The 26,918-nt window shown below is 46.4% G+C and overlaps 3 protein-coding genes across 4 annotated transcripts; all 3 read left to right on the top strand.

Annotated features, from left to right (window-relative positions):
• Positions 1–8,480, top strand: LOC122615987 (chitin synthase chs-2). 2 transcript variants are annotated; one of them, XM_043791195.1, is made up of 10 exons: positions 1–81; positions 143–384; positions 446–615; positions 1,084–1,210; positions 1,309–1,515; positions 2,183–2,358; positions 2,770–3,333; positions 4,148–4,397; positions 5,206–6,435; positions 7,024–8,480. In XM_043791195.1, the coding sequence occupies exons 1-10, from the start codon at positions 35–37 to the stop codon at positions 8,187–8,189; spliced, it is 4,179 nt and encodes a 1,392-aa protein (XP_043647130.1). In that variant the 5' UTR covers positions 1–34; the 3' UTR covers positions 8,190–8,480. The 2 variants fall into 2 exon arrangements, with proteins under 2 accessions (XP_043647130.1, XP_043647131.1); XM_043791196.1 differs by having other exon boundaries at positions 2,773–3,333.
• Positions 8,481–10,516: 2,036 nt separating this feature from the next.
• LOC122618186 (delta-1-pyrroline-5-carboxylate synthase) lies at positions 10,517–21,813 on the top strand. The gene is made up of 12 exons (XM_043794408.1): positions 10,517–10,715; positions 15,188–15,352; positions 15,528–15,668; positions 15,730–15,837; positions 15,912–16,079; positions 16,137–16,325; positions 16,379–16,574; positions 17,013–17,254; positions 19,135–19,392; positions 19,969–20,194; positions 20,254–20,532; positions 21,472–21,813. Exons 1-12 carry the CDS (start codon positions 10,620–10,622, stop codon positions 21,732–21,734), a joined length of 2,331 nt encoding a protein of 776 aa, XP_043650343.1. The 5' UTR covers positions 10,517–10,619; the 3' UTR covers positions 21,735–21,813.
• A 2,812-nt stretch (positions 21,814–24,625) lies between these two features.
• On the top strand, positions 24,626–26,595 carry LOC122618187 (actin, larval muscle). The gene is made up of 3 exons (XM_043794410.1): positions 24,626–24,740; positions 24,817–25,767; positions 26,034–26,595. Exons 2-3 carry the CDS (start codon positions 24,843–24,845, stop codon positions 26,237–26,239), a joined length of 1,131 nt encoding a protein of 376 aa, XP_043650345.1. The 5' UTR covers positions 24,626–24,740; positions 24,817–24,842; the 3' UTR covers positions 26,240–26,595.
• The last annotated feature ends 323 nt before the right edge of the window (positions 26,596–26,918 follow it).

Consider the following 26,918-nt stretch of genomic DNA (forward strand, 5'->3'; position numbering starts at 1 on the left):
ATCAGTTTTGGATTGCCCATGGGACAAGACAGACATGAGCGCAGGAGACTACGAGAGCGGTGACTACTTCATGCGCAGTCGGTGGGTCCGTCCCAATTGGGATATGATGTCACCGATAACCAATGCTTCCGACTGCTTTCAGGAAGCATCGGGACAAGCCGTCGCTATGGGATTCCTTCCAGGACCCGCCGTCCAAGAAGACTAGCGGATCCGATGCCGACTGGAAAAAGCTCCAGTTTTGCCTTAAGCTGTTCAAGCTCTGCATCTACCTCCTTGTCTTCGCGGTTGTTCTTGCCACTAGCGTGTTCGCAAAGTTGGCTTATCTCTACATGGCCGGAAACACAGGGGGCACCGGGTCACGAGTGCAAGTGTGCAGCAAGTATCGTGAGTGAAGTTCAGTTATTTGTTTGATTAGCATTTCTATTGTGGTTCTTTTCCTCCCTAGTTCTCCGCCACGGCCAAGTGGAGGCGATGCCCAGCGAGCTGGACCAAATCGCCTGGGTCTGGGCCCTGATCTTCGCCTTTGCCACTCCTGAGTTGCTCACCTTCCTGCGCGCCCTGCGCATTTGCATGTTCAAGCGCGAGCTGCGACCCAGCGGACTGGAAGTGGGACTGGTGAGTATTTTCCTTGGGGTACAGGTAGGGTGGCACGATTTGAGGGAAATATGTTTACTCACATGTTCGAAGCTCTTTAGGCCGAGAAATTGACTTATCTATTTTGCTGGATGAAAAAATGTTTCAATTAAATATTTCGTTTTATATGGGTTACATAAGTCGAATAAACTTTTAAAGTGAAATAGTTAGAGTCAAACTATCGTCTTTAGCTAAAAAATATAATTTTTTCGAAGCAATTTAAATTAGCCGGATACGGACAATCATTCGTTTGATAAAAGAAATAGCTTAGCAATCTTAAATCGGTACGCACATACAAGTTCAGTACATCATCGCTTAACAATTAAGCTGAAAATGTCACTAGATTTAAAAACCACAAGTGACGGTAGCCCCTCAAATGGCACCACCCACTCGAGCTTTCTAGCCACCCTAACCCGGACGGAGATTGATTGATAAGCCCCCGCCAATCAGGTCACGCTCTTTGAACTCCTGCACGTCGTTGGTCTGGCCCTGCTCACCTTCACCGTGCTGCCGGCCCTGGATGTGACGCGTGGGGCGATTCTGGGCTGCTGCGTCTGCTTTGTGCCTGCCCTGCTTAGTAAGTTCCCCTTCCGACTAGAGCCCCCAGATGTTATCGGTGCCTAGGCACCGACTGACAACAATTAAATTGATTGCCTCGGCTGCTATACGTTTCAGACTTGCTGACGGGAACGCGGGTGCACTGGAGGTCGGCGGACAGCCTGGTCCTCGGGCTCTCCATCCTAGCCCTGGTGGCGCAAGGCAGCGTCTTCCTGGTCTGGCCTTCGTTGAGCAACAGTCTGGAAGTTCAGCTGCTGGCCATTCCGCTGCTCCTCATCTCGTTTCGGTGGTGGGAGAACTTCGCCAACACTCACGAGGCCATCGGTATGTGCTTGCTCAATGACTATTTCCCGACAATACGTTTACAGTTATTTACTCGTACTAGGCCCTCGTGGTATTATTATGGTTAGTTAATAGTTCAGAGTTATACGAAATATTTGCAAATCCACTACGTCCGAGATTTATATTATATTTATACCCGTTACTCCTAGAGTAAAAGGGTATACTAGATTCGTTGAAAAGTATGTAACAGGCAGAAGGAACCGTTTCCGACCATATAAAGTATATATATTCTTGATCAGGATCAATAGCCAAGTCGATTTGGCCATGTCCGTTTGTCCGTCTGTCTGTCCGCCTGTCCGTATGAACGTCGAGATCTCAGGAACTACAAAAGCTAGAAAGTTAAGATTAAGCATACAGACTCCAGAGACATAGACGCAGCGCAAGTTTGCCGATTCAACTTGCCACGTCCACTCTAACGCCCACAAACCGCCCAAAACTGCCACGCCCACACTTTTGAAAAATGTTTTGATATTTTTTCATTTTTCTATTAGTCTAAAATTTCTATCGATTTGCAAAAAAACTTTTTGCCACGCCCACTCTAACGCCTACAGCGTTCTCTTTTGTTTTTTTGCATACTAGCATATTTGCTTGTTCAGGGATTTCTAAGTGTGAATGTAGACTGATTCCATATCCATTCCTCCATCGGCAGCCTATATCATTCGCACCATCCGCTGTACCCGATCCCGATACCACACGTACCTCTACCTGGCGCCTCTGAAGGTGGTGGTTTTCGCGGGGATGGGCTTTCTCCTGCACGGCCAGGAATTCGTGGAGTACTTCAGTCGGTTCCGGGATGCCTGGCGGCCGCACCTCATCACGCTAGTGGTAAGTGCAGTCCAGTCATAAAGGCTCGAGGTTACCACTCATTTTAATAAAGATAGAACATATATAATTCTAGAAATTATACATTTATTTTATAAGTAATTCTAAATATTTAGGTATTATTATTTACTTATTCATAGTTTTGTTAAATATATAAGGCTTAATTCGGAAATAGATTTTTTGAAGCACTATGAAATCTAAAATCAATATTTATTTATTGTTCTTATGCATATGTTCTTGATTAAAACGTTGCTTTCCGTTTAATGTGGCATTCTTACACTGTTTTCCCTAGCGTCAACTTTCTTGAAGCTTATTTATAATTGTAAAATCAGTTGTAAGGGAAATAAAAGAGCGGAGATATACATTTGCATTGCTTGCCGTATTTTAAGTTTCCCTTTTTCTGTGAACTTTCAGCAGTCTGGGGGTGACCTCGATGCGCTGTTTTCAGCACAGGCGAACTTATCAATCACAGCCCCTCCTCTCAGGACGCTGTTCACCGTCCAGTCCAGTTCGAATGCGGTTTTCTACGCTTTGGCGGCGCAGGTGGGCGCAGCATACCTGTGCCACATTTTCGGTAAGTTCGCCTGCAAAATCAAGATCCAGAAGTTCAGCTACGCGCTGCCCCTCAGCCTGGCAGGACCAGCCTCCATCTGCCTGGCCACCTTTCTGGCCCAGCTGCGGGCCTCGGATCCGTGCGCCCTGCACGGCCTATTGCCGGACTACCTCTCGCTCCAGGCCCTGGGCCGGAGTGTGGAGGAGATGGGCCAGAGATGCCTCGACTACGCTCTCTGGCTGTTCCCGCTGTGGTGGTTGGCCCAGGTGTGGACGTGCCTGCACATCTGGCAGCCTCACAATGACAGGAACGCCCCAACCGAGAAGCTATTCGTGTGTCCCTGGTATTGCGGACTGCTGGTGGACCAGTGCTCGATGATGAACCGGCGGATTGTGGACTGGAGCGAGGAGTACTTGGCCATCAAGGTGAGCGGGGGTTGTTGCCTGCTGAAATAAGTGCGCCAAATCAGATGCGAGTCAAGTTGGGTTCATGTTAATGAATTATTGTAATCAGGCGCCTGCCTGGCATCAATCATCACGCCAAGTTCGCAGCTTCCTGCAGCTCTTGTTCCAATCCGCGCATCCACATCCATTTTTGACTATTCCGGCGGAGGGGGCTGCCGGCACTACTGATGTGCGCTTCAAATGTCAGGCAATGTAATTAAGTTAAATGACGGGGAAACTGCAAAGTTCAGGAAATGTTTGCGTTTCACCCTTTTCGGGAAGGGGCACGGCAGGGATGCCAGTGCTGGAATGGGTTTTCGGTGGGTGTAAACTTAATTAAAAGTGCTTCAGCTCCACTCGCATGTTTTCGGGGCCTACTCAGCATAAAGACATTAAAGTAATTAAAATCAGGGCATTCGAGTTGATTTTAAGGGCATAATTTAGGGGCAAAGCGAATTATGTGCATTCGTAATAGCCTTGCTAAAATAGGCAGGCTGAAGCGACTTTTAAGTCCTTCGAATCCGTAAAGTATTAATACAAATTTTCATTCTTGTTAATATTAATCTACTGTATTGCCAAATTCCGAATACGTTGCTTAACTTTAAATGAAGTTTGAGGTTTATCTTGTGTGCAGTTGTGTTCTGTTGCCAAATTAATGCTGGAGTCATTGCCAAGAATTTTCGTGCTCTTGAGGCTCCGCAAATACCGCATTGGATATCTCAATAACCCACTTGGTATGCACTGCAATCATTCGGAGCTTAAAATAAACCCACCTGCATCTGTTTTCTCTTGGCAGAGCGACCTAACCGCGCCGAGGGATCCTGTGGTGGCTCTGGCAGCCGATATCAATGCCAGCCGGGACATCCTAGAGGAAGACAAGGTACCGCAGCTGATAGTGTGCGCCACCATGTGGCACGAGACCGAGGACGAAATGATGGAGTTTCTCAAGTCAATTGTCCGCTTGGATGAGGATCAATGCGCCCGCCGCATGGCCAGGACGCACCTCAATGGCGGCAAGGCGGACGACGAGTACTATGAATTGGAAAGTATGTAAATGGGCCAAACTATGATGGTAAAGATGCTGATGCTGATGCTGCTGCCGTTGTTGATGCAGAAGCCGCTGGTGTCGTCTCCAGTCCTCACCAGCAACATTTGCATTGCGCATTTAAAATGTGTCAAAGTGGAAATTTATGCAGCTCGGCACGCTGTTTGCAGCTCTATTTATAGCGCTTGGCGACTTCGTTTGCGCCTTTGCCAAAATGGCTTTAAGCCAAGCACCGGCAACTGTCTGCGACAACTTTATGATCTCCGCAATACCGCCCCTACATGGAGAATAAAAAAAAGGCTTAAACGCAACTATTCATTTCTTTAACTTCAGTCATCGTACTAATGGAGGCATATAGTGTATTTATATATTCATAATGAGTTTCAACAGCCAAGTTTATGCGGAAAAGAAAGCCACGTCCGTCGATATGTCGTGCGCAATATAGTCTATAGGACAGTCTACGGACGGACGGACGGACGGACGGACGGACGGACGGACGGACGGACGGACGGACGGACGGACAGACAGACGGACAGACGGACGAACGGACAGACGGACGGACAGACGGACCGACAGACGGACAGACGGACGGACAAACGGACGGACATTGCCAGATCGACTTGGCTATTGATCCTGAACAAGAATATATATACCATATATGGTCGGAAACGCTTCCTTCTGCCTGTTACATACTTTTCAACGAATCTAGTATACCCTTTTACTTTACGAGTAACGGGGATAACATTTATGTAAGCTTTACAAAAACGACTCGATGTTTTAACTTTTTTATTTTGCCTATATTTTCATAGCCAACATCTTCTTCGACGATGCATTCGTTTTGGATCCGCGTCAGTGCCAGAACAAGCGTAACCCACCCATCAACGAGTATGTGAAGACCCTAACCCGAACCATCGACAAGGCCGCGTTTGAGGTCTATGGAGTGAACATCCGCATAAAGCCCCCTCTGAAGATCGAAACTCCCTACGGAGGCCGCTTGGTGTGGACCCTGCCAGGACGCACTAAAATGGTGGCCCACTTAAAGAACAAGGACAAGATCCGGCACAAGAAGCGCTGGTCGCAGGTCATGTACATGTACTATCTTCTGGGATATCGGATCATGGAGACGAAGCAGCTGTCGCCCCGCCGAAAGGCGGTTATTGCAGAGAACACATTTATCTTGGCCCTGGACGGAGATATAGACTTCCAACCACGGGCTGTGCACCTGCTGATCGACCGGATGAAGGCCGTGGACGAGCTTGGAGCTGCCTGCGGTCGGATTCACCCGGTGGGAAGGGGTCCGATGGTGTGGTACCAGAGATTTGAGTACGCCATTGGACACTGGCTGCAAAAGGCGACGGAGCATGTCATTGGTTGCGTGCTCTGCAGTCCAGGATGCTTCAGTCTGTTCCGAGCCAGCGCCCTGATGGAGAATAGCGTGATGAAGCGGTACACGATGATCAGCTCGGAAGCGATGAAGATGGTGCAGTACGACCAGGGCGAGGACCGCTGGCTGTGCACGCTGCTCTTGAAGGCCGGGTCCCGGGTGGAGTACTGCGCCGCTTCGGATGCGTATACTCACGCGCCAGAGAGCTTTAACGAGTTCTACAACCAACGACGTCGTTGGGTGCCCTCCACCATAGCCAACATCTTCGATATTCTGGCGGATGCAGACATTGTGGTGAGGAAGAACAACTCCATATCAACGATGTACGTGTGGTACCAGGGAATGCTGATGATTGGAACCGTGCTGGGACCGGGCACCATATTCCTCATGATGGTGGGAGCCTTGGTGGCCGTGTTTTCCATAGACATCTGGACCGCTTTCCTCTGGAACTTCTTTCCCATCCTCTTTTTCATTCTGGCCTGTGTCTACCTTAAACAGAAGTTTCAACTGCTGATAGCATTCGTCATAAGCTCTATTTACTGCCTGGTCATGATGGCAGTCCTAATCGGCATCATTGTTCAGATGCTGGAGGACGGACCATTGGCTCCTGCATCGCTGTTCTTTCTGCTCGTAGCTGTCCAAATTACAATTGCAGGTAAGAAATAAACATATGTTGAATTTGAATGAGAAAGCTTTTATTTTGTTAGATCAATCCATAGACACAAAAGTAAAGTGCTACGCCCAAAGCTGCATAATATTCATTGTTATACCCGTTACTCGTTTACTGTATTGATATTTTTCATTTTTCTATTAGTATTGTAAATTTTTCTCGATTTGCCAAAAATCTTTTTGCCAAGCCCACTTTATCGCCTACAAACCGCAAAAATCTGTCAGTGTTGAAGATTCTCCTTCGCACTTCCACTAGCTGAGTAACGGGTATCAGATAGTCGGGGAACTCGACTATAGCCTTCTCTCTTGTTTTTTATTTAATTCTTTCCTTCCGCATATATCCTTCATTAATTGGCCTCAAGTTCAATTAAAAATTTACCCGATAATAACGATAAAATGTACCATTTCTTAAAGAGTTTTTTATTAAAATATATGCCGTAAGGAAGAGGAAACTTAGAATTCTATATTCTATACAATTCTATATAATTATTTATGTTTAAAAATCATAATGTGAGGAAACTCACTAGTAGAATTCAAAGTTCTTAAATCTGACTGTCGTTTCGCGGTATTCCAGGCTTTATGCATCCGCAGGAGTTCTGGGCGTTGCTTTGCGGGGTCATCTACTACATCACTATCCCTTCGATGTACATGCTGCTCATGATCTTTTCTGTGTTCAACATGAACGATGTTTCGTGGGGCACTCGGGAGGCGCCAGTGCTCAAGGACGACGACAAGGAGGCAACCGATGAAGCGGATAACTACCTCCCAGGCTGGCTAAATGATCCGCTATTGATCGACTCGGAGCTGGGCGAAGTATCGTTGATGGAGCAGAGATTCTGGAAGGATTTGATCAAGCAGTATCTGAAGCCGCTGGAGCTGAGTAGGGAGCAGAAGCAGGCGATGGCCGACGGACTTAAGGAGCTGAGAAACATGATCGCCTTTGCCTTTGTGATGGTTAATGCGATCTTTGTGCTCATTGTGTTCCTGCTGCAGCTGAAGAAGGAGTTCCTGCACCTCAAGTGGCCCATTGATCCCACAGACTTTGTGTCCTTCGACAGGGACAACCTGATGGTTGGCATCTACAGACAGTACAAAGAACTGGATCCAATTGGCCTGTGCTTTGTGATTTTCTTTGGACTGATCCTTATCATCCAGTTCCTGGCGATGTTCTTCCACCGCTTCGCTACCCTGTGCCAGCTGCTGGCCACCACCCAGGTGGATTGGTTTCGAACCGGAGGTCAGTTTACTGAGGAGGATGCCGCCACCGAGCTGAAGGGCAGTGCTGTCAGTATAGCACGGAAGTTGCAGCGACCCAAGAGGCTCTTCGACGACGACGAGGACGGGGACCCTCACTACGATGAGGTGATGATGGATTCCTTGGAAGGAGAGCACAGGGAGAGCGTGGTGCGCCGGCAGACGATCTTTCGGCTTCACGAGACCCGGGACAAGCAACACAGCGACTACAGCAATCTGGTGTTCAACTTTGAACGCCGGTTCTTCGGAGACGACGAGCTGAACCTCAAGAATCTGGCACTCAACCGAAAGTCAGTGAAGCTCCTGCAGGCACGTCGCTCGGCGGCCAAGGTCAATGCAGCGGCCACGCCCGAGGGCACGCCCACTCCGAAGGCTGGAAAGCGTCCGCCTCTGGTGCCGATGGCCAAGAAGGTGAGCTTCACGACCTCAAGCCAGAACAGCATGGCCTTCTACGACAACGGCGGGTACGAGCAGACCGAGTTCTAGAAAGGAGCGAGCAGATGATCCAAGTATTAGTCAGAGAATCTTGTTAAGTACTAATGTACATATCTAGGTGTTTTCCACTCTGGACTCTTTTAACATTCTTTATATAGATAGAGTGTCAAGCTTACATTTCTTATCGGTACATACCCACATTAATCAATACCCTAATTAATATGTATACGGTTCAAAGCCATCAAAACACCCTTTATATTTGCATATCTTTATGCGATTACATAATCGAATCCCCAAGTTTCTTGGTGGCATAAAAAATATAATTAATTGCATTTAACTGTAGTGGCAGAGGCACCCAAGTCTACTTCCCTTCTAACTGAAGACATCTCATTAGCATAATTACCAGTTGCCGTCGACGGCAATGCAGCGAGGTGGGCGAGAAGCAGGGCAGAGGAGGGGCTACTTCATTCATCAATGTCGGGGCAACGCTTAGAGTTAAGTGCTCGTGGTGGCGATGCGCTTTTTGCTTGGAAAGTTCTTGCTCCTCTTCGTTACAAAATGCAAATCAAAGTGTGATTAGCTTGGATTTGGTGAAGTTTCTGCAGCAATGCACAAGTTCCCTCAGCCGCTCCCATTCGATGCTGGTGTGTGTGCGCGGGGGCGTGGCAAGGTGTCAGCGTAAGTGTTTTGTAAGTGAATTTTTCACTGCCTGCGCAAAGAAGGCGCAAAGGGGCAGACGATCCAGTGCGTAAGAAGAGTCCTTTCACCAAGGACTGGCAGGACTTACTTTTGCAATGCGCATACATTAGGGATTAAAGGTAAGACGGACGGAACCAGAAGCAGTACTAGCAGACGGGACTACCTTTGGTTTGCTAAGTGAAGAAACCCAAGATTGCAGGGATCGAATGCACGGCGAAGGACGCGGCTAAGTAATGAATTCGGTTGGTCAAACGGAAGGTAGACATCGATTTGATGGCGTATCGATATTCATGAAGTTGTCGAAAAATGTGATTTCGGGATTGGGAAACTCTTTAAAAGCGCGCTGAAATGCATTCAGCCAGATAAAACAGTTACAACAGCCAGATATTTACAAAATAATTTAAAAAAATTCCAGAGTTGACTAGTGAGTTTCAACTTACCCAGTGGCCAAGGAAGGCTCAAAAAAAGACAAAAGCAGCAAAGAGTTATGAAATTGAACTACTAGCTACAGCTATTTTCAGCTTTCCTGTGACCAGCTTGGCGTATGCGTGATGTTCTCACCTTTTTACCCGCATATAAATTGAGACTGTTCTTTCGACCCGGGGTCGTTGGTGCGACAAACATAACCCAGATCCAGTCATAAACAATGTCACAATTCAATTAAAAAACTTGTGCCAGTTTTTGTGGGGTTGAAGAAAGGGGGGAAATAATTTTGCACTTATCTGACCCCAGGCAGCCCTACCCAAAACAATCCAGAGCACAAACCCCGCCGCTCCAGAAGCCTGTTGCCATTTGGCATTGTACTTTATGGCTTTTCTATGCATTGCAATGGCAATCGAGGACAATGCACAGGACACGGGACACACGAACCGACGGGACACAACTATGCAGACTCTGCACACAGCTGCAACAAAACTTTTTAATGTCCCTTAATTATGAAAATAATTCTGCGTCCGGGTGTCAGCCGGGCTTTTAGTTCAGACTTGTTTCTGCTGTTTACCGGATCCATTCCGGACATTGTGAGTTAGAAGAGCCTCATTTCACTGGTCATCTGACCGTCGATTCACTTATTACTGGTGTTGGTGCGTTTTTAAAATAACTTAATAAAGGCTGCACAATGTGCTCTGATTATGCGCTCGTTGAAACTCTGTGTCTGTCAATTTGCGGGCACAAGGTCAGGGGCTTCCATCGAAGTAAACAAGTTGACATTTCCAGCAGTTAATTAATATTTGTAACGGCCTGTTTTTCATAAGTATTTTTTCACTGCTAGAGCTTTGTTCGATTGGCAGAGATACTTGATGGGATACTTCACTGTGAAAAATACCAAGTTGCGTTTCCGTTGAAGTGGAGGCCCATCAATGATTGACTGTATCAAGGGGTTTTCGTGTGATACCTTGCATCGTCACTACTCAAACGCACTGCTCTAATGACCTGAGAAACACCCATTCGCCAGATAAGCCCACTTTCCGCTGCCTGCTCCAATTGATAAGGCCAGTACTCTCCTCGGTTCAATGTTTGTCCCAGTCCGAGCAACCGGAGAGTGATAGCTGCTTGACTGATAACATTTTGGGAGAGTCCGCCTAACACAAAATTTTAATCGCAATCGCAATGAACACTTACAATTACACATGCTTGCCCCACATTATCTCTTCCAGCGACCAAGGCGGTCAGTCCGTTGGTTCGCCTCAGTAGAAATCGTCGGGCTTTACGGTGCGGTACCTTGTGCGTTCCGTGATTTGTAATAGCGCCTTAATAATACCTCCCCCTAACTCGATTGCCAGAATGCTGCGGAACAGTTTCTACCTGGCCCAGAGCCTCCGAAACGGCTTTTCCAGAATCGCCTGGCGAGCGGTCAGCTCCCACGGACCCCGGCAGCCAGTGAGTGAGGTTTATATAACCACAGTGCGATGACAGTGATTTTACGATCTAATGCTACGTCTGGTGCCGATGGAAAAGTTCTTAAATGCAAAGTCCGTCTCGGTTTTGTCATAGTGTGATTGGACCTTTGAATGATGATCAATCCTTATCAGTTCTTTGTGTTTCGGTCAGGAGAATCATTTGTGCAGCGGCGAAACTGATTAGAAAATTGTTCAGAGTGGGAGTGTTTGTAGACATGGATAATGAATAGGCCTGTTTATTTTGTTTTAAGCTTAGCTTACAACAAAGAAAAATCCCATCATCAGATTTACTGCATATAAATTAGAGAGTTTTTGATCTGATCAAAATATGTATATTTGAATTTTTCCTTCAGGTCCACCCCTAGGTCCAAAGTATAATATATTTTAAAAGCTATTGAAAAATTGACAGTATATTGACCGATAAGCGTCGATTAATGTACATTTCAGCGAAGAAATTTATGACTGCCCGAGTCATGACTACTGAACGTGAAGCCATTGTCAAGGGGCTTCTGGCTCCCCAGACACACCGCACCCATGGCTTTAGTAATGATGAGCAACAAGGGGCCCTTCTCAGTCTAGTGCTTTGTTTTGATTGCATAAGCTCTTCAACAACTTCTGCTGATTGGAGAGATACGTAAAGTACAATCCCTGCTGAAATGTTCCCTTACACTTATGTCTAATCAAAGCTCAAATAGAAGCAGCAAAAAACTATCGTGCGATTTTACTTTAAGTTCTTTATGGTCGACCGACAACAGCTTGAAAGGATTTCGTAGTAACCCTAAACCAGGCCATAAACTGGGGTAAATGGGCCAACAAGAGCAGGGAGTCCGGCTAATTGAATGAGCATTGGGCGAAAGACTCCCACTCATCGGAGCTGTAAATCATTTACAGTTTCGGTTTGATTTCCACTGACATGAAAACCAGGCGAAAGTTGTGTTGTGGGGACTGAGAAAAGTGCCCGACAAGCTGATAAAATGTTATCACAGCTTGACAACTGCTGAACCGTGCAGGACTATTGGGTCAGAAAATGCAAAAACGTGTTCAAATAAATTCTAAAAGTGTAAATATTGTATTTGCAAGGGAAATGAGATGTTGGGTGGCCCCACAATAAACTTAAATTCCCTTTAAATATGCAACAACACTGGTGAGGCTTGCCCTCAAGCAAGGACTGTGAGTGTAGCCTGCCCCCGGGCTACCCCTTCCTTACACGCCGCATATGCATATGTCCGACATCAGGCCAGCCTTTGACACTCAAAACGATTTGCCTAGGTCAGGGTCGTAGAGCACCCTTTTTCCCGCCACCTAGCCACACAGACACCCAGCCACCCCTTCCATTCGACACCATTCCCATGCGACGCCACCTCCCCGTTGACTCACTTCATTTTGACACGTGTTGGCAGTTATGGCGCCTATGGTCCTGGTCTCGACTCTCTTTCAAGCTGTGCGTGTGTGAGGCACATCATAAAAAGTCTACCGAAACGGGCGAGCCACATACACCGACTATGAGACACCCTGCACTCGATTCGTGTGAACAATGTTAAACTGAAAAAAACACGTCTGTCGCTGTCTTGACTATTAGATGCGCACACTAGCCAGTTCTGCTAGCTATTCCAAACACTAAAGCATATATTTCAAAAAGTTTTCCAATTGCAATGAAGTTTTGACAGCTGCGTGATACAGGAACAAACAGGAAACATGCGTGTTTTTATAGTCTAGACTTCTGATGCTCTTAAGAATGCCAATGCCATTCTCTTAGCATTCGCACTCATTTGGCATACCCATTTACACAATATTTAGTGGGTATAGGAATTGCTTAGGAGCAGTTTCTCAAAATCCAGTTAGGAATAACGTGCACATTAAGTTAAATGAAAGCGTATATTTTCCCAATGCATTTGTCAATGTAGCGATTCCAAAGAATGAAAGTGTGTGTTGGGGGTCCACCCTCCTGTACTTTATTACCCATTAGTGAGCTGTATATGTAAGTTGTATTTTCTACTTCCAGGACTGTAATGGCACATAAAGTACAATCACTATTTACATTGCAGGCAATTAATGGTAATATTATAACTAAATGAGGAAGAGGACTTAACCTTTTACTTTAACTTAATAATGATAATGGGTTGCCTCCACTTGGGCAAAGTTTATATTATTGTGATACGTTGACATCAGGAACGACCACAGGCCTAGCCTCAAGACTAAGCGCATTGTATCTCCCAAAATCTGCATACTCTTTAGGTAATGGGTATGAAAATTTAGTTCATTTTACTTGTCATTGGTCAGCAATCGTTATTTATGAACTTTTTAAATAACTCATAAAACTTTGTTTTGGAACATGCACTTCTATTAAACTATTCCGTTATAGTATAAATTCTCTCGCTTCTAATACACCCTTCTACTGTACGAGAACCAGGTTTAAGTAAAACACAAAATGTCGTGTAAACATGAAGCACTGGGAAACATGCGTGTAGCCCATCAGAAATGGCAGCCTGCGAGGGGGGCGACACCGTGTCAGGGGATCCACTAACATCATTGCCGAACATCTGTCGAGGGCTTCGAGAGATCGTCAAGGTTGGGCCGTATTGTAGATAAGTATAAAGTCTGCGAGGAGCCACAACTCATGTATGTGGCAGAACCAGCAGTAATTGCTCACTAATTACACAGACTGTCATCGCATTTGACAGGCCTCAGACACGGGACAGAAGGGGGCAGAAGATGGGGCAGTGATTCCGGTCACTATCTGCACTTCGATTAGAAAACAATCGAATGGGAGCTGAGGCCCGAGGCGACTCCTGACCTTCGACTAATTGCATTTGGTATCACGCATACGCCATGAGAGGCGGCAAAACAAAATTGGTTTCAGCAGTAGTTTTCAGCCAGACGCAGTCGTAAAATTTATTGGTCGCTTTGCTTTAGGATTTCTTTGCGATAGTGATAAAAGGTTGTTTCTTGATAAGACATGGGCGAACAATTAAACGAAGTTAAAAACAGAGCATTCGTGATTGTCGACGTTTGCTTTTATTGAGCTGCACTTGACACTTGCCATCAGAATTGTCTGGAAAACATAACGAAATCAAAATATTTACGCCACAATTTGAGTTGATTTTTTTGAAATAATTGACACGACAAACGCGCCGAGTTCTACGTACAAAAAGCCCCCATTCGATGTTATTGCGCCTGAAAGGCAATCAAAGCCACCGCCCAAACAAACCGATGGAGCTGGGGCGAAAAAAGAAAGGAAAGCTAATAAAAATACTTTTGATTGATGGACTAGCGATGTGGAATGATGAGCTGCAGCTGTTGGGGTAGGAAAAACAAATTCGCTGCTTACTCGCTTGTTTTCTGAGCAGTTATCTCTTTAACGCGCTAATCTTATTGTCTTTCTGTACTCTATTGGGACGGGTATATTCTTATTGTTTACAAAATCGACTTCTTATTTTCTTTATAATAATATATTCTTGGAATGAATGAAGTTTAAAAAATCATCCGATTTCGGTTGTAGCTTTTAAATATTTCTCAATAATTTCGCGGTCAGTCAATTGAAAATATCACGGAAAGGGTACATAAGCTTTAGGTTTTAATTTACGCAAATACTAGCGAGTGTCATAGTTCGATTCCTCGTCGTAAATGTTATATTTAATATTGTTTTTCTCAAATTTAGGATCTTGCGAAGTTAAGTTTAATTTTCCACGAATCAATCAGAATCATGTTCAAAAGTTTGAATTTAAGGTTAAAGACCTTCTATAAAGAACCTTCGCGATTAAGATATAAAATTGTAGTATTGATCCAATGTTGGAATTGTGCAATTAAATTAGCTGCAATTAAAACAAGAGAGAACTGTAGTCGAGTTCCCCAACTGTAAGATACCCCGTACTTAGCTTGTGAAAGTGCGAACGAGAAATTTCAACATTTTCTGGTATAGCGGGTATTGCGGAAAAAAGAGGAAAAAGATTTAAAATTTTTTTAAAAGTGTGTCCGTGTTTTCTTTGGTCGGCCGTGGACGTGCCAAAAAGTTTGGGCGTGGCAAAATTAATTAACACATTTGCGCCGCTTCTATGTCTCTGGAATCTGCATGCCTAATCTCAACTTTCTAGCATTTATAGCTCCTGAGATCTCGACGTTCATACGGACAGATTTATCATGATCGTAGAAATATATATTCTTTATATGGCCTGAAACGCAAAAAACCCATTAACACACAACGATTATTAGAAATCCGAATAGAGCCACAGGCGAAAGTCCCTGCTCGGGTATTGCAGTTTTCAGTTTAGTTGATTACGAACTGATTAGGTGCATTCAACTGTTTAATTAATTGGATTGCCATTTATGCCTCGATTTGTTGTTTTTGTGGCTTGCTCTTTTGCGTCGCAATTTATGACTTCATTCAGCTCGATTGAGGCGATAAGACTGCGGTTTGGCCCTGAAGTAGTTGCCTAATGTTTCGACATATTTCAGCTGGTGTCGCCGGAGCGGCGCTTGGAAAAGGCGCATCCCACATTCACGGAACGGAGTCAGTTGAAGTACGCCCGGAGGCTGGTGGTAAAGTTGGGCAGTGCAGTTATTACACGAGAGGATAACCATGGACTAGCCCTCGGACGACTGGCGTCTATTGTGGAGCAAGTAAGGTTTTAAAATCACTTTCAGCTTTACTTTAAGCAACAACTAAATTATTTTTATAACATTGGTTTGAAGCCCATATTAATGTATGTTAATATTATATATTAGTAAGTTCCTAATTTAATTTTTTTGGTAATCGGAAATAAAATGGTTCTTCATGTAATGTTCTTAACTAAAGGTTGCCGAGTGCCATTTGGAGGGACGTGAGGTGATGATGGTCACCAGTGGAGCGGTGGCCTTTGGAAAGCAGAAGCTCGCCCAGGAGCTGCTCATGTCGCTGTCCATGCGCGAGACCCTGAACCCAAAGGATAGCAAAGAGGTATCTGCTGAAATTAGCCAAGCTTGAGCGTATACTCACATGTTTTGCTATCCCAAATTAGTTTGACGGTGCCACGCTGGAGCCTCGAGCGGCGGCTGCGGTGGGTCAGTCGGGTCTGATGTCCCTCTACGATGCGATGTTTGCCCAGTACGGCGTCAAAATAGCCCAAGTAAGCCCTGAATCACATCCAGCAGCTAATTAGAACACACAGATTTAAACGAGATGATGGCTGTTTGGGTTTAGGTGCTGGTGACCAAGCCGGACTTCTACAACGAAGAGACACGCAACAATCTCTTCTGCACGCTCTCCGAATTAATTAGCCTTAATATTGTGCCAATCATAAATACTAACGACGCCGTCTCCCCACCGATGTTCATACGTGACGACGAGCCAGCCGGCGGAGCCAGGAGGGTGAGTCGGATGTTGGAGTGCAGAGATGCCTTCGTGTTACGAGGTCCTTTGTTTCAGGGTATTCCCATTAAGGACAACGACAGCTTGTCTGCCATGCTGGCCGCCGAGGTGCAGGCGGATCTGCTAATCCTGATGTCGGACGTCGATGGTATCTACAATAAGCCGCCGTGGGAGGATGGGGCCAAGCTGATGCACACCTACACCAGCGACGACAGCAACAGCATCGAGTTTGGAAAAAAGTCAAAGGTAATCCAGCCTCGTCCTCTGTGTTCTTAACCCACTTATCTGAACACCCACAGGTGGGTACCGGCGGCATGGACTCCAAGGTGAAGGCGGCCACCTGGGCCCTGGACCGTGGTGTCAGCGTGGTCATCTGTAACGGAATGCAGGAGAAGGCCATCAAGACCATAATTGGCGGCCGGAAGGTGGGCACCTTCTTCACGGAGGCCACCGAGAGCGCCAATGCAGTGCCCGTCGAGGTGATGGCCGAGAACGGTGAGTGGACCGCAGGACAAATGGCTTATAGGATGAAAGGATAATGACGGAGAATGATGTGGCCAGACAATGACAAAACCTCTTTTCAAGGGCTCCCTGCTCTCAAGTAAGGCGCATAATTAGCAGTTTTGCGAACGGGCTTCCAACTACATCGATGGCCAATCATCCGAAACGGAGGCCGGATCCAACTCATACAGATAGTAAGGGTCATTAGAAGGCCAAGAGAAGGATGCAGCTAGTGGTGGCAAAACAGGAAAGTGGGTCAGCCAGAACTGGATCTGGTGGAGAATCCTAGGTGGTGCTGTTGCTATTTCGAGTCGGAACAAATTAATTTAATTGTTATTAAGGCTAACTGCAGCAGCTGTGCGAAAGTGCCTGTTAATTAGGCGGATGCAACTTGTTGTCCCAGACTTAACCCCATATTCTTCTATTTTTTAGCGCGAACCGGGAGTCGCCAGATGCAGGCCCTCACGCCCGCTCAGAGAGCCAGTGCTGTCAACACCCTGGCCGACCTGCTGGTGAGCCGCGAGAAGTTTATCCTGGACGCCAACGCCAAGGACTTGGCCGAGGCCCAGAAGAGCGGACTGGCCAAGCCGCTGCTATCGCGCCTCTCACTCAACCCGGCCAAGCTGAAGAACCTTTCCGTTGGCCTGAAGCAAATCGCCGAGGACAGTCACAAGGTAGGAGAACTTAATTACTGGCCACTTTCCAGAGTGGTGGCCAAGGAACTTGCCCTGGACCTGGCCCTGAGTTCGAGCAAATTGCATTTGTTGCAGTGTCGAAAAGTCAGCCCAAATTGAGTTAACCCCGGGCTGGGATTTGTCTGCCTGCAAGATGGCAAAATGGCAAACTGGCAAAATGGCCATTTCTTGAGCTGCAACAAAGGCGGACTTGGGGAGCCATATGCAGTTTTCAAACCTTAACAGCATTATGAAATCTCCGAGCAATTTTACACTTCAACAAAAATTGACACCCCAGTCAGAAGCGATGCTCGACTTGCTGGTGACCTAACCAATCCACCCAGGAAGTAGCCACCGGAGCAGCCTTAAATGCCCGGAAATTTTCGGGATGGGGCGGCAGCTAAGTAAGTGGAAGATAAAAGACAGTTTCTTGTATGCGCACTCGTTTGGTGTCTTGCCAGAGACATTAGCCCGCATCCTGGTCCTGTTTCTGGTCCTGGCCCTCACCCTGCCCTTATTCTCTTTTAGTGCAGACTGAGTTGATCGAATATCGCTTGGGAGGTATGGGGGTTGGGGGTCCGGAGTCCGGGGGATTTCGTTTGGTCCTCCCAAGCCAACCGTTTTATTGGATGTGATTGTGCGGAAACGCAGAAAGTTTTCCTTCATGTTTTTCTCTAGAAAAAAAGTTTTTCCGTTCAGGGCAGGGGTGGGTCGTGGAGCTGGGACATGAGTTTATTGTAAAAATGGCAAGCGAAATTGTGACACAAAATGGCGGCAGCGTGAAAAATCATAAAAAGGCGAACGCGTACACACTCATACAGAAACGGGCTGGGAATACTGAAAAACCATAACGCACTCAATAAATGTCGCTCGGATGGCGAAAAGTGTTGTTTGTTTTTTGTCCCCCTTTTTGTCCTTTTTTTATCCTGCGACAAACAAATGCCACGGACATTGTTTGGCCTCTGGTCCACAGAAGCCTTCGAAAGTTTGATAGGTGAGTGTCCTGGCAGTGCTTCAGTTTTCAATTACACGGGCTACTTACGCATCGCATGAAAGTTTTAAAGTTCTATAAATACTGAATAATTTAATAGGGTTACGACGGAACATTTTGGGAATACTGAGTTTGCTTGACGAAATTGCCTTACACTTATTTTCCAATTTTCAGTGAGGGCTTCTCACTAAGCTATGTATTCCCAGTATATTTTCCGTCTCCAAAACCTCGTTCAATTTTTCCTTGGATACTTCAACTTAAGCTTGGCACCTCTACATAAGCACTGACTTATCCAATTGTCCTTTGCAAATATAATTTAAAGTTTGACGTCCTGCAATGCCGGAGTCAATAATAATGGCCATACAACCAAATTTACCCAGCACCCGAATCGAGTTTAACGACTAAGCAAGCGCTGGAAAACGACTCCATCCCGTCTCCCTTCTAGGTAAACAAGGCCAGCCAACTGGTGTTAGCAGACGTCCAGCCCAGACCGGTCCGCAATCTTTTTATGTTATCTGCAGCCAATTTTCTAGAGATTTTTCAGGCAGGCAGGAGGTGGAAAGCCCCTCTCGAGGGGCGGGTTAGCAAAAGAGAGGGGGCGTTGGACAGCAGGCTATTAAAAATAAATAAAGATTACGACGCACTGAGCGACTTGATTTATGTAACGCCTCAAAATAGACGCCGGGGAATCGAGATGCTGTGGGGGGAGAAGCCTTCCGGTTCTCCTTACGAATGAAACTGTCGCATAAATATCGAGTTATTTTTATGGCCCGTTCCCACATGGCGTATGCGTTATGCTGACTTGTGAATTGCCTTTCCCACCCCTTCCTCCACCCCAATAATAATTTATATCCCTCATTCAGTATCTCATTCGGACTTTCTTTTGCAGAATGTTGGGCGCGTCCTGCGACGCACCCGCCTTGCGGATCAGCTGGAGCTCAAACAGGTCACCGTTCCGATAGGCGTCCTGCTGGTCATCTTTGAATCCCGTCCAGACTCGCTGCCTCAGGTGGCCGCCTTGGCAATGGCCTCAGCCAACGGACTGCTACTGAAGGGCGGCAAGGAGGCGGCGCACAGCAACAAGGCTCTGATGGAACTGGTCAAGGAGGCGCTGGCCACCGTGGGAGCGGAGCACGCCGTGTCACTGGTGAGTTTAATTTGGATTAGGACAGTTTAAGTTTAAAACAGGAGAAAACGCTTTAGTCGAGTTCCCCGACTATCTGATACCCGTTATTGAGCTAGTGGAAGTGAGAAGGAGAAATTTTAATACCGACAGTTTTTAGCGGTTTGTGGGCGTTAGAGTGGGCGTGGCAAAAATATGTTTGGCGATTCGAGAATAATATACAAGACTTACAAATACGTGAAAACATTGGCGTGGAAACATTGGCCAACAAACTTGCGCTGCGTCTATGTCTGCATGCTAAATCTCAACTTTCTAACATTTATAGTTCCTGAGATCTCGACGTTCATACGGAAGTACAGACAGATGGACCAGATCGAATGGGCTATTAGTTCTGATCAAGAATGTATATGGTCGGAATCCCTTCCTGTTACATGCCTGTTACATACTTTTCAACGAATCAAGTAGTCCGTTTTACTCTACGAGTAACGGGTTACGAGTAACTATTAGTTAAGAAAAGCGTGTACAGCAATACACACCATGTTCCATGTTCATTGACAAAACCATTTCACAAGACTTTTTATATTTACTTCTCCATCAAAGGTTTCCACGCGCGAGGAGATCAGCGATCTGCTGTCCATGGAGAACCACATCGACTTGATCATCCCGCGCGGCTCCTCCGACTTGGTGCGCAGCATCCAGCAGCAGTCGCTGCACATCCCCGTTCTGGGCCACGCCGAAGGTGTCTGCCACGTCTATATCGATCGGGATGCGGATCTGGAGAAGGCCCTGCGCATTGCACGTGACGCCAAGTGCGACTATCCGGCTGGTAGGGCACCAACCACTCAATTCACCCATAAAGCCAGCTCTAGATGTCCTTCGTTTCAGCCTGCAACGCCATGGAGACCCTGCTGATCCACGAGGACCTGATGAGTGGCGCAATCTTCGGCGATGTCTGCAACATGCTGAAACGTGAGGGCGTCAAAATCTATGCCGGACCCCGGCTGAACCAGCAGCTGACCTTTGGCCCGCCGGCGGCCAAGAGCCTGAAGCACGAGTACGGAGCTCTCGAGTGCTGCATAGAGGTGGTGCCCAGTCTGGACGAGGCCATTAATCATATCCATACGTACGGCAGCAGCCACACGGATGTCATTGTTACGGAAAATGGTAACGAAATGTTGGAAAATTGAAAATTAATTTCGATTGCCGGCAATCGAAGTTGAAAAATGGTCTCTCCCCTTGCGAGCCCCCATATTTAGCCTTGTTGCGCTCAATCCATTTCGATTTGATTTGCGCTTTGTGGGGTTATGAGAATTGCAAACGGCTGGCGGGTTGTTCATCATAATGGCTTTTGCTGCATGTGACTTGAATTTGCTGACTGCGGGGTAATAGGTAGAATGTCAATATTCTGTATGTGACAAATGTTGGCTTTTTAAATACTAAAATGACATTTGGAAATCTATTTATATCTATGGGACATACACCAGTGCACAGGGTGTCTGTAAAAATTACTCCGCCTATAAATAATGCAATAATACATAATTCAACTGCTTATAAAATTCCTTAGTGTACCCATTTATAAAAACTTCTTATGAATTTTTATTATTTCTGATCACAATGAGAAATGCAATAGCTCAAAATTATGTAACGCACGCCAGTGCTAAATTAACATTTCATTTTGTTATTAAAGGTTCCCGTGCTTTTTTTTTTGAATGGCAGTGCTTACTTAAGAGTACATTTTCGTACGGGAAGTACGAAAGTGAAGTGGTCATTCATACCGTTACCAGTAATTCAATTTAGCCCTCAATGCCAAGCAACCATGCACTTCTCCAGCCGGTCAGCCATTCCGACTTGAACCCATAACCAAAACCGAATCCAAATTCACGTCGGGAAAGTTTAACGTGCAAACTTTTGCATGCATGCATTCTCAGCAAGTCCCCATTCCCCGCAGCTCACCACGACAAATTTAAATCAGTTGGGAAATTAATTTTATTCAACACTTATTCCCTGCCGCACTGCCATACTTCCCAGTGCAGTAGTGCCACAATTTGTGCAGTTTCTAAATTTCCACATACATTCTCCCCCACTCTCCCATTCCATTTGCAGATGCGGCGGCCAAACAGTTTTTGGGCAGCGTGGACAGTGCCTGTGTGTTCCACAACGCCAGCTCCAGGTTCGCGGACGGCTTCCGGTTCGGCCTTGGCGCCGAGGTTGGCATCTCCACCGCCCGGATCCACGCCCGCGGGCCAGTGGGCGTGGAGGGACTGCTGACCACCAAATGGATTCTCGAGGGGCAGGACCACGCCGCCGCCGACTTCGCCGAGGGAGGTGGCCGCACGTGGCTGCACGAGACCCTGCCGCTGGACTAAATAACCTTAAACTGAATTGTACTTAGATGTAGCATACCGAATCGCGTTCCGAAGTAGATTGTTATTTCGTCATCTTTAAGAGGAGTGCATTTTGAGCGAAGGGTAATTACTTGGGGAAAGGTATATACGGATACGGATCTGGAAGTGGATGAGGACGGCGATGTGCAGCTCCGATGACAGCTGCCGTCGTGGCCACATGGGATATATTAATTTGAGTGAAAAATATTTGCCGAGACAACTTGTGTAATTAATAAAGTGAGGGGAGACAGTGGGGGGAAGGTTTATAAAACTGTCAGCCCTTGTCTTGGGCCCGCAAAGTTTTTAGCGAAAGTTCCGCCTTGCAGATGGAGGATAAAAGAAAATAAAATTAACTGAAAGAAAGATGGAGGAATTTTGCTTTAAGTTTCAATCTTTCGCGTGTATTATGTATAAACGCGAATTCCTCTTACAAATCATAAATTAGCCTTGGAACGTGAAATCCAGCTAAACATAGTTCTGCTCCCCGGCTGCTCGGAGGCGCCTTCAGCTTGGAATGCAACCGCGCGGCAAGTATTTTAATTTTTCTGTGCACTGGGGCAAGTTTCTTAGGCCAGGTCGACTCTCCTCGCTCCCTTTCACTATACAAAACTTTTCGCATTGCGTGCTGGCCGGAGGAGCCGTGGAAGGAGCCGCAGGTGGAGCTGTGGACGGGCAGGGCGTGGCAGTTGATTCTGCCGCCTAAGGTGGCTCCTTCGTCCTGTCAACGCGCTAACTTAGTCGCCGAATTTTCCGTTTGAAACTTCAAGCTAAATTGATGTTGGGGTCAGCCACTAAGGGTGCAACGGAAGATTGATCAGTATAAAAAACGCAGTATGGAGTTGAGTTGTTATTTATCTACTTAAGGAAAACTATGTACGAGTAGGAGTAATCTATGATTTTGTTCATTAAATCCGTTTTTCGCTGCATTGTTAAAAATGTAAAACTAATTGCTCGATGCCTTACTTACTTACTTACTTCATTAAAATACATCTCTGGGAAAGGTCACTCTTATTCGTTGATCGAAGCAAGACTTACGAAAACCCTGATTACCTAAAACATCTACCCACTCTGCAGCTGATCTTATATTCTTAGAAATATAATCTTCGCATCTCAATCGATCTGATCTTGACTGTCCCGGTCAACTATGAACTGGAAAAGTTTCAACATATCAAAGTATTCACTGCTCCGCCACCCCTAGATGTAGTTATCTACTGTGTCGGAGGAACCACAAGTTCCTGCTGGCGTGCATTATTTTTACCTCTTTCAACTGCTCGACGCGCGTACGGACAATGATACGTGGATGTTGTCCGTACCTGATCCGCCGGGCAGTCACGTAGTGCTCCGCAGTTGGTGAGCACTTGGCAAAGTTAACGTGGCAAAGTTGAAGCTCCGAAGTTTGCCCATTTGGGAAATGCCCGCGGAATGCATTTGCTGCAGTGGAGGCAGTGAAGGCAGCTCCTCGGGTAGGGAACTCTTAATTAGAATAGCGGGCATTAATCTTGTGGCTAATGCCACGATGAGATCGAGCGATATCGGTGGACAGGCGCAAAATTGCTGCTGGCCGCATGCACCCGTGCCTCTGGCCCCCCACCACTTCCCTCTGGGCTCCCAGGGCTGTGTGCCGTGCATAGCCGTACAAAATGATTTGATTCTATTTTTTCAATTTGATTTCAATGAAATCCACACGACAGCGTCAACATTTATAACATGCATAAACGCAAGTGCTATGGCTGCATTTTTGAGTGTGACAACATTCGGGCCACACCATCTATGGACTGAGTGGGGGCCCCGAAGAGCATTGGCACCAATTTCTCTTACTCGGGCAGGGAAAAGCTGCCTACAAGACCAAGAAAAAGATCTAGAGGGAAGGCTGGCCACTGCATTGCATTGTTCACGGGTTGTTCTTGTTGCCGTCGCAGCCGTATTGCGGGGGTTTATTTATATAAAAACTTAAAAATATATATACGGATGCCTATAAAAGTCCTGCCGCATATTTTGATATGTTCTCTCCTCTGTTCTTTGTCGAAGTCATAGCAAAGTTGGCAGCCAGACATAATTTAGCGAAAACGAAATGAAACTAAGTGATAAATGGTTTTAGGAATGGAGCAAATTGAATACTCTGAACGAGCGCAAAATCCAGATAATGCTCTGACTAATAAGACTTAAACCCTGATGGAAATAAATTTTTCTATCAAAAATGGGAGAGCCCATTGTTAGAGCTTCAATCGAAGCTCGTTTGACTTATCCATTTGTTAGCTTTGCAATTAGAGTTGCCAAATTTGTTATTTGTAAAAAAAAAACATAAAAAGATATATATTATATAATATATACTTAGTAGTATTGCTTTTCTTAACGAATATAGATTTCATAGCTTACAACTCCAAAACCTGCGTTCTACATTTTTAAGGGCTTATGCAACTTTATTATAACAACGAAGACCGTTTTTCAATGAAATTTTGATTGAGCTTTTTTGATTTGTTAACAATGTGTCACCAGGACGACGTTTATTTTCCCAAATTTGATGAGTTTATAAGTTTGGGCGGATTAAAAGTCTACCGATATAACAAGAAAACTTATTTTATATTTAAATTGGCTTTTAAACTGTAACTGGTCTACTACTGGTCTAGTACCAATGAGCATTACTTCTTACTTCAATGTTCTAAACTGGGGCTAAACTAAAGTTTCTTAATTCATAATCGTACTTGTTGGCGTAGGCGCAATACCCGAAATCAGAACACGTTAGTGAAATCGAAATGATGTGCATCCGACCCTCCGGCTCGCCACCCTCCCTGGGAACGCCTGATCCCCGGCCAGCGTAGCATATCGCGGAATTCATCAACATGTTACTAGATGAACAATTGTTTAAGATGACAGGGACATGGGCGTCGGGCCGGCGGACCGGCGGGCCGGGACAGAACTTATTTAAATGCAGCTGCCGGAGCGCAGAACGAATCACTCTGATCGCTGTCGCTGTTGGATTTACACGTCGTGAGTGTCGCCTTGTCTGCCCATCCGAAATCCGTAGTTCGTATAAGGGATAACCACTCTGTCTGTATCCTTGTAGTGCCGCCCGCACCAAACTAACCAAACATGTGTGACGAAGAAGCATCAGCCCTGGTCGTAGACAACGGCTCCGGCATGTGCAAGGCCGGATTCGCCGGAGACGACGCGCCCCGCGCCGTATTTCCCTCGATCGTAGGCCGTCCCCGTCACCAGGGCGTGATGGTAGGTATGGGTCAGAAGGATTGTTATGTTGGCGACGAGGCGCAGAGCAAGCGCGGTATCTTGTCGCTGAAGTACCCCATCGAGCATGGAATTATCACCAACTGGGATGACATGGAGAAGGTGTGGCACCACACCTTCTACAACGAGCTGCGTGTGGCCCCCGAGGAGCACCCCGTCCTGCTGACCGAGGCTCCCTTGAACCCCAAGGCCAACCGCGAGAAGATGACCCAGATCATGTTCGAGACCTTTAACTCCCCTGCCATGTACGTGGCCATCCAGGCCGTGCTCTCCCTGTACGCCTCCGGCCGTACTACTGGTATCGTCCTGGACTCCGGTGACGGTGTGTCCCATACCGTGCCCATCTATGAGGGCTATGCCCTGCCCCACGCTATTCTGCGTCTGGATCTAGCCGGTCGCGATTTGACCGACTACCTGATGAAGATCCTTACGGAGCGCGGCTACAGCTTCACAACCACCGCCGAGCGGGAGATTGTGCGCGACATCAAGGAGAAGTTGTGCTATGTCGCCCTGGACTTCGAGCAGGAGATGGCCACCGCCGCCGCCTCCACCTCCCTGGAGAAGTCCTACGAGCTGCCCGATGGTCAGGTGATCACCATCGGCAACGAGCGCTTCCGCACACCGGAGGCCCTATTCCAGCCCTCGTTCCTGGGCATGGAGTCCTGCGGCATCCACGAGACCGTCTACCAGTCCATCATGAAGTGCGACGTAGACATCCGCAAGGATCTGTATGCCAACAACGTGCTGTCCGGCGGCACCACCATGTATCCAGGTGCGTAATCTACATTTTTAAATAAGACCATAAAGTTGAGAGGTCATTTCACTTAGGGAGTGAGATTGAATTCATAAGTGGTATTTAAACAAATAGTATTCTCTTATAATAATGGTAGTTACGTTACAATAACAATACAATACAATATATTGAATAGTGATTTATTAAATGTATAGTGAGTTATTATTGTAATGCCATGTAATGACTGCATGAAAGCTCATCGGTTCTGTAGCATTCCTAATGGATTCTATTTTTGACCCCTTCAGGTATTGCTGATCGTATGCAGAAGGAAATCACCGCACTAGCCCCATCTACTATCAAGATCAAGATTATCGCCCCGCCCGAGCGCAAGTACTCTGTCTGGATCGGTGGCTCCATCCTGGCCTCGCTGTCCACCTTCCAGCAAATGTGGATCTCCAAGCAGGAGTACGACGAGTCCGGTCCCGGCATTGTCCACCGCAAGTGCTTCTAAGCACCCAAGCCACCAACCCGATCAACACCTCCTCGAGTGCGGCCCTGGTGTTTGTCTCCAGTGTTAGACATCCGATCAGGCACCGGCGCCAAGGATGAGGACGCAGTTCAGTGAAAAGTATCATTAAATTACATTTAGTTGATGAAGAAGTTTTAACATAGATAGAGAGAACAAGAGAAAGAGACGAGAAAAGACCGGAAACGAGCGGCAACGCCTTCTTTTTCATTATTATTGCTATTTTTATTTGATTTGACTCGGAATTTGTACTGCTTGACTCGCTTGCCAGCGAGTCCAAACAATCGGCCAAAACAATCGGTTGTACGTACAATAAAAACCAATAACCCATGTGAATCGAATCCAAGTCGAACGTCACAGGAGGAGCAGGAATGCGTGCTGGGGAAACTTTTCTAATTAGGCCTTGGCGAATGTCAATCAGGCACTGGGCCGGCAAAAACTTTTATTCTCGAACAGCTGGCATGGCAATCCAAGCACGGGTATCTATATCTGTTGCTCTGCATCTGTATCTGTATGCTCGTCTGTCACATTTTCCACAAATCCAGATGAATTTCCCACACGCGACGTGGTTCCGAGCAATGACTTCTGGAGGACAGAAGTCGGAAATACAAGGAGCAGCGACAGTCTTAACTGACGCCCAACTGCTCACAGAACTTTCAGCCAA

The sequence above is a fragment of the Drosophila teissieri genome, chromosome 3L (assembly GCF_016746235.2).
Source record: "Drosophila teissieri strain GT53w chromosome 3L, Prin_Dtei_1.1, whole genome shotgun sequence".
Lineage (NCBI taxonomy): Eukaryota > Metazoa > Arthropoda > Insecta > Diptera > Drosophilidae > Drosophila > Drosophila teissieri.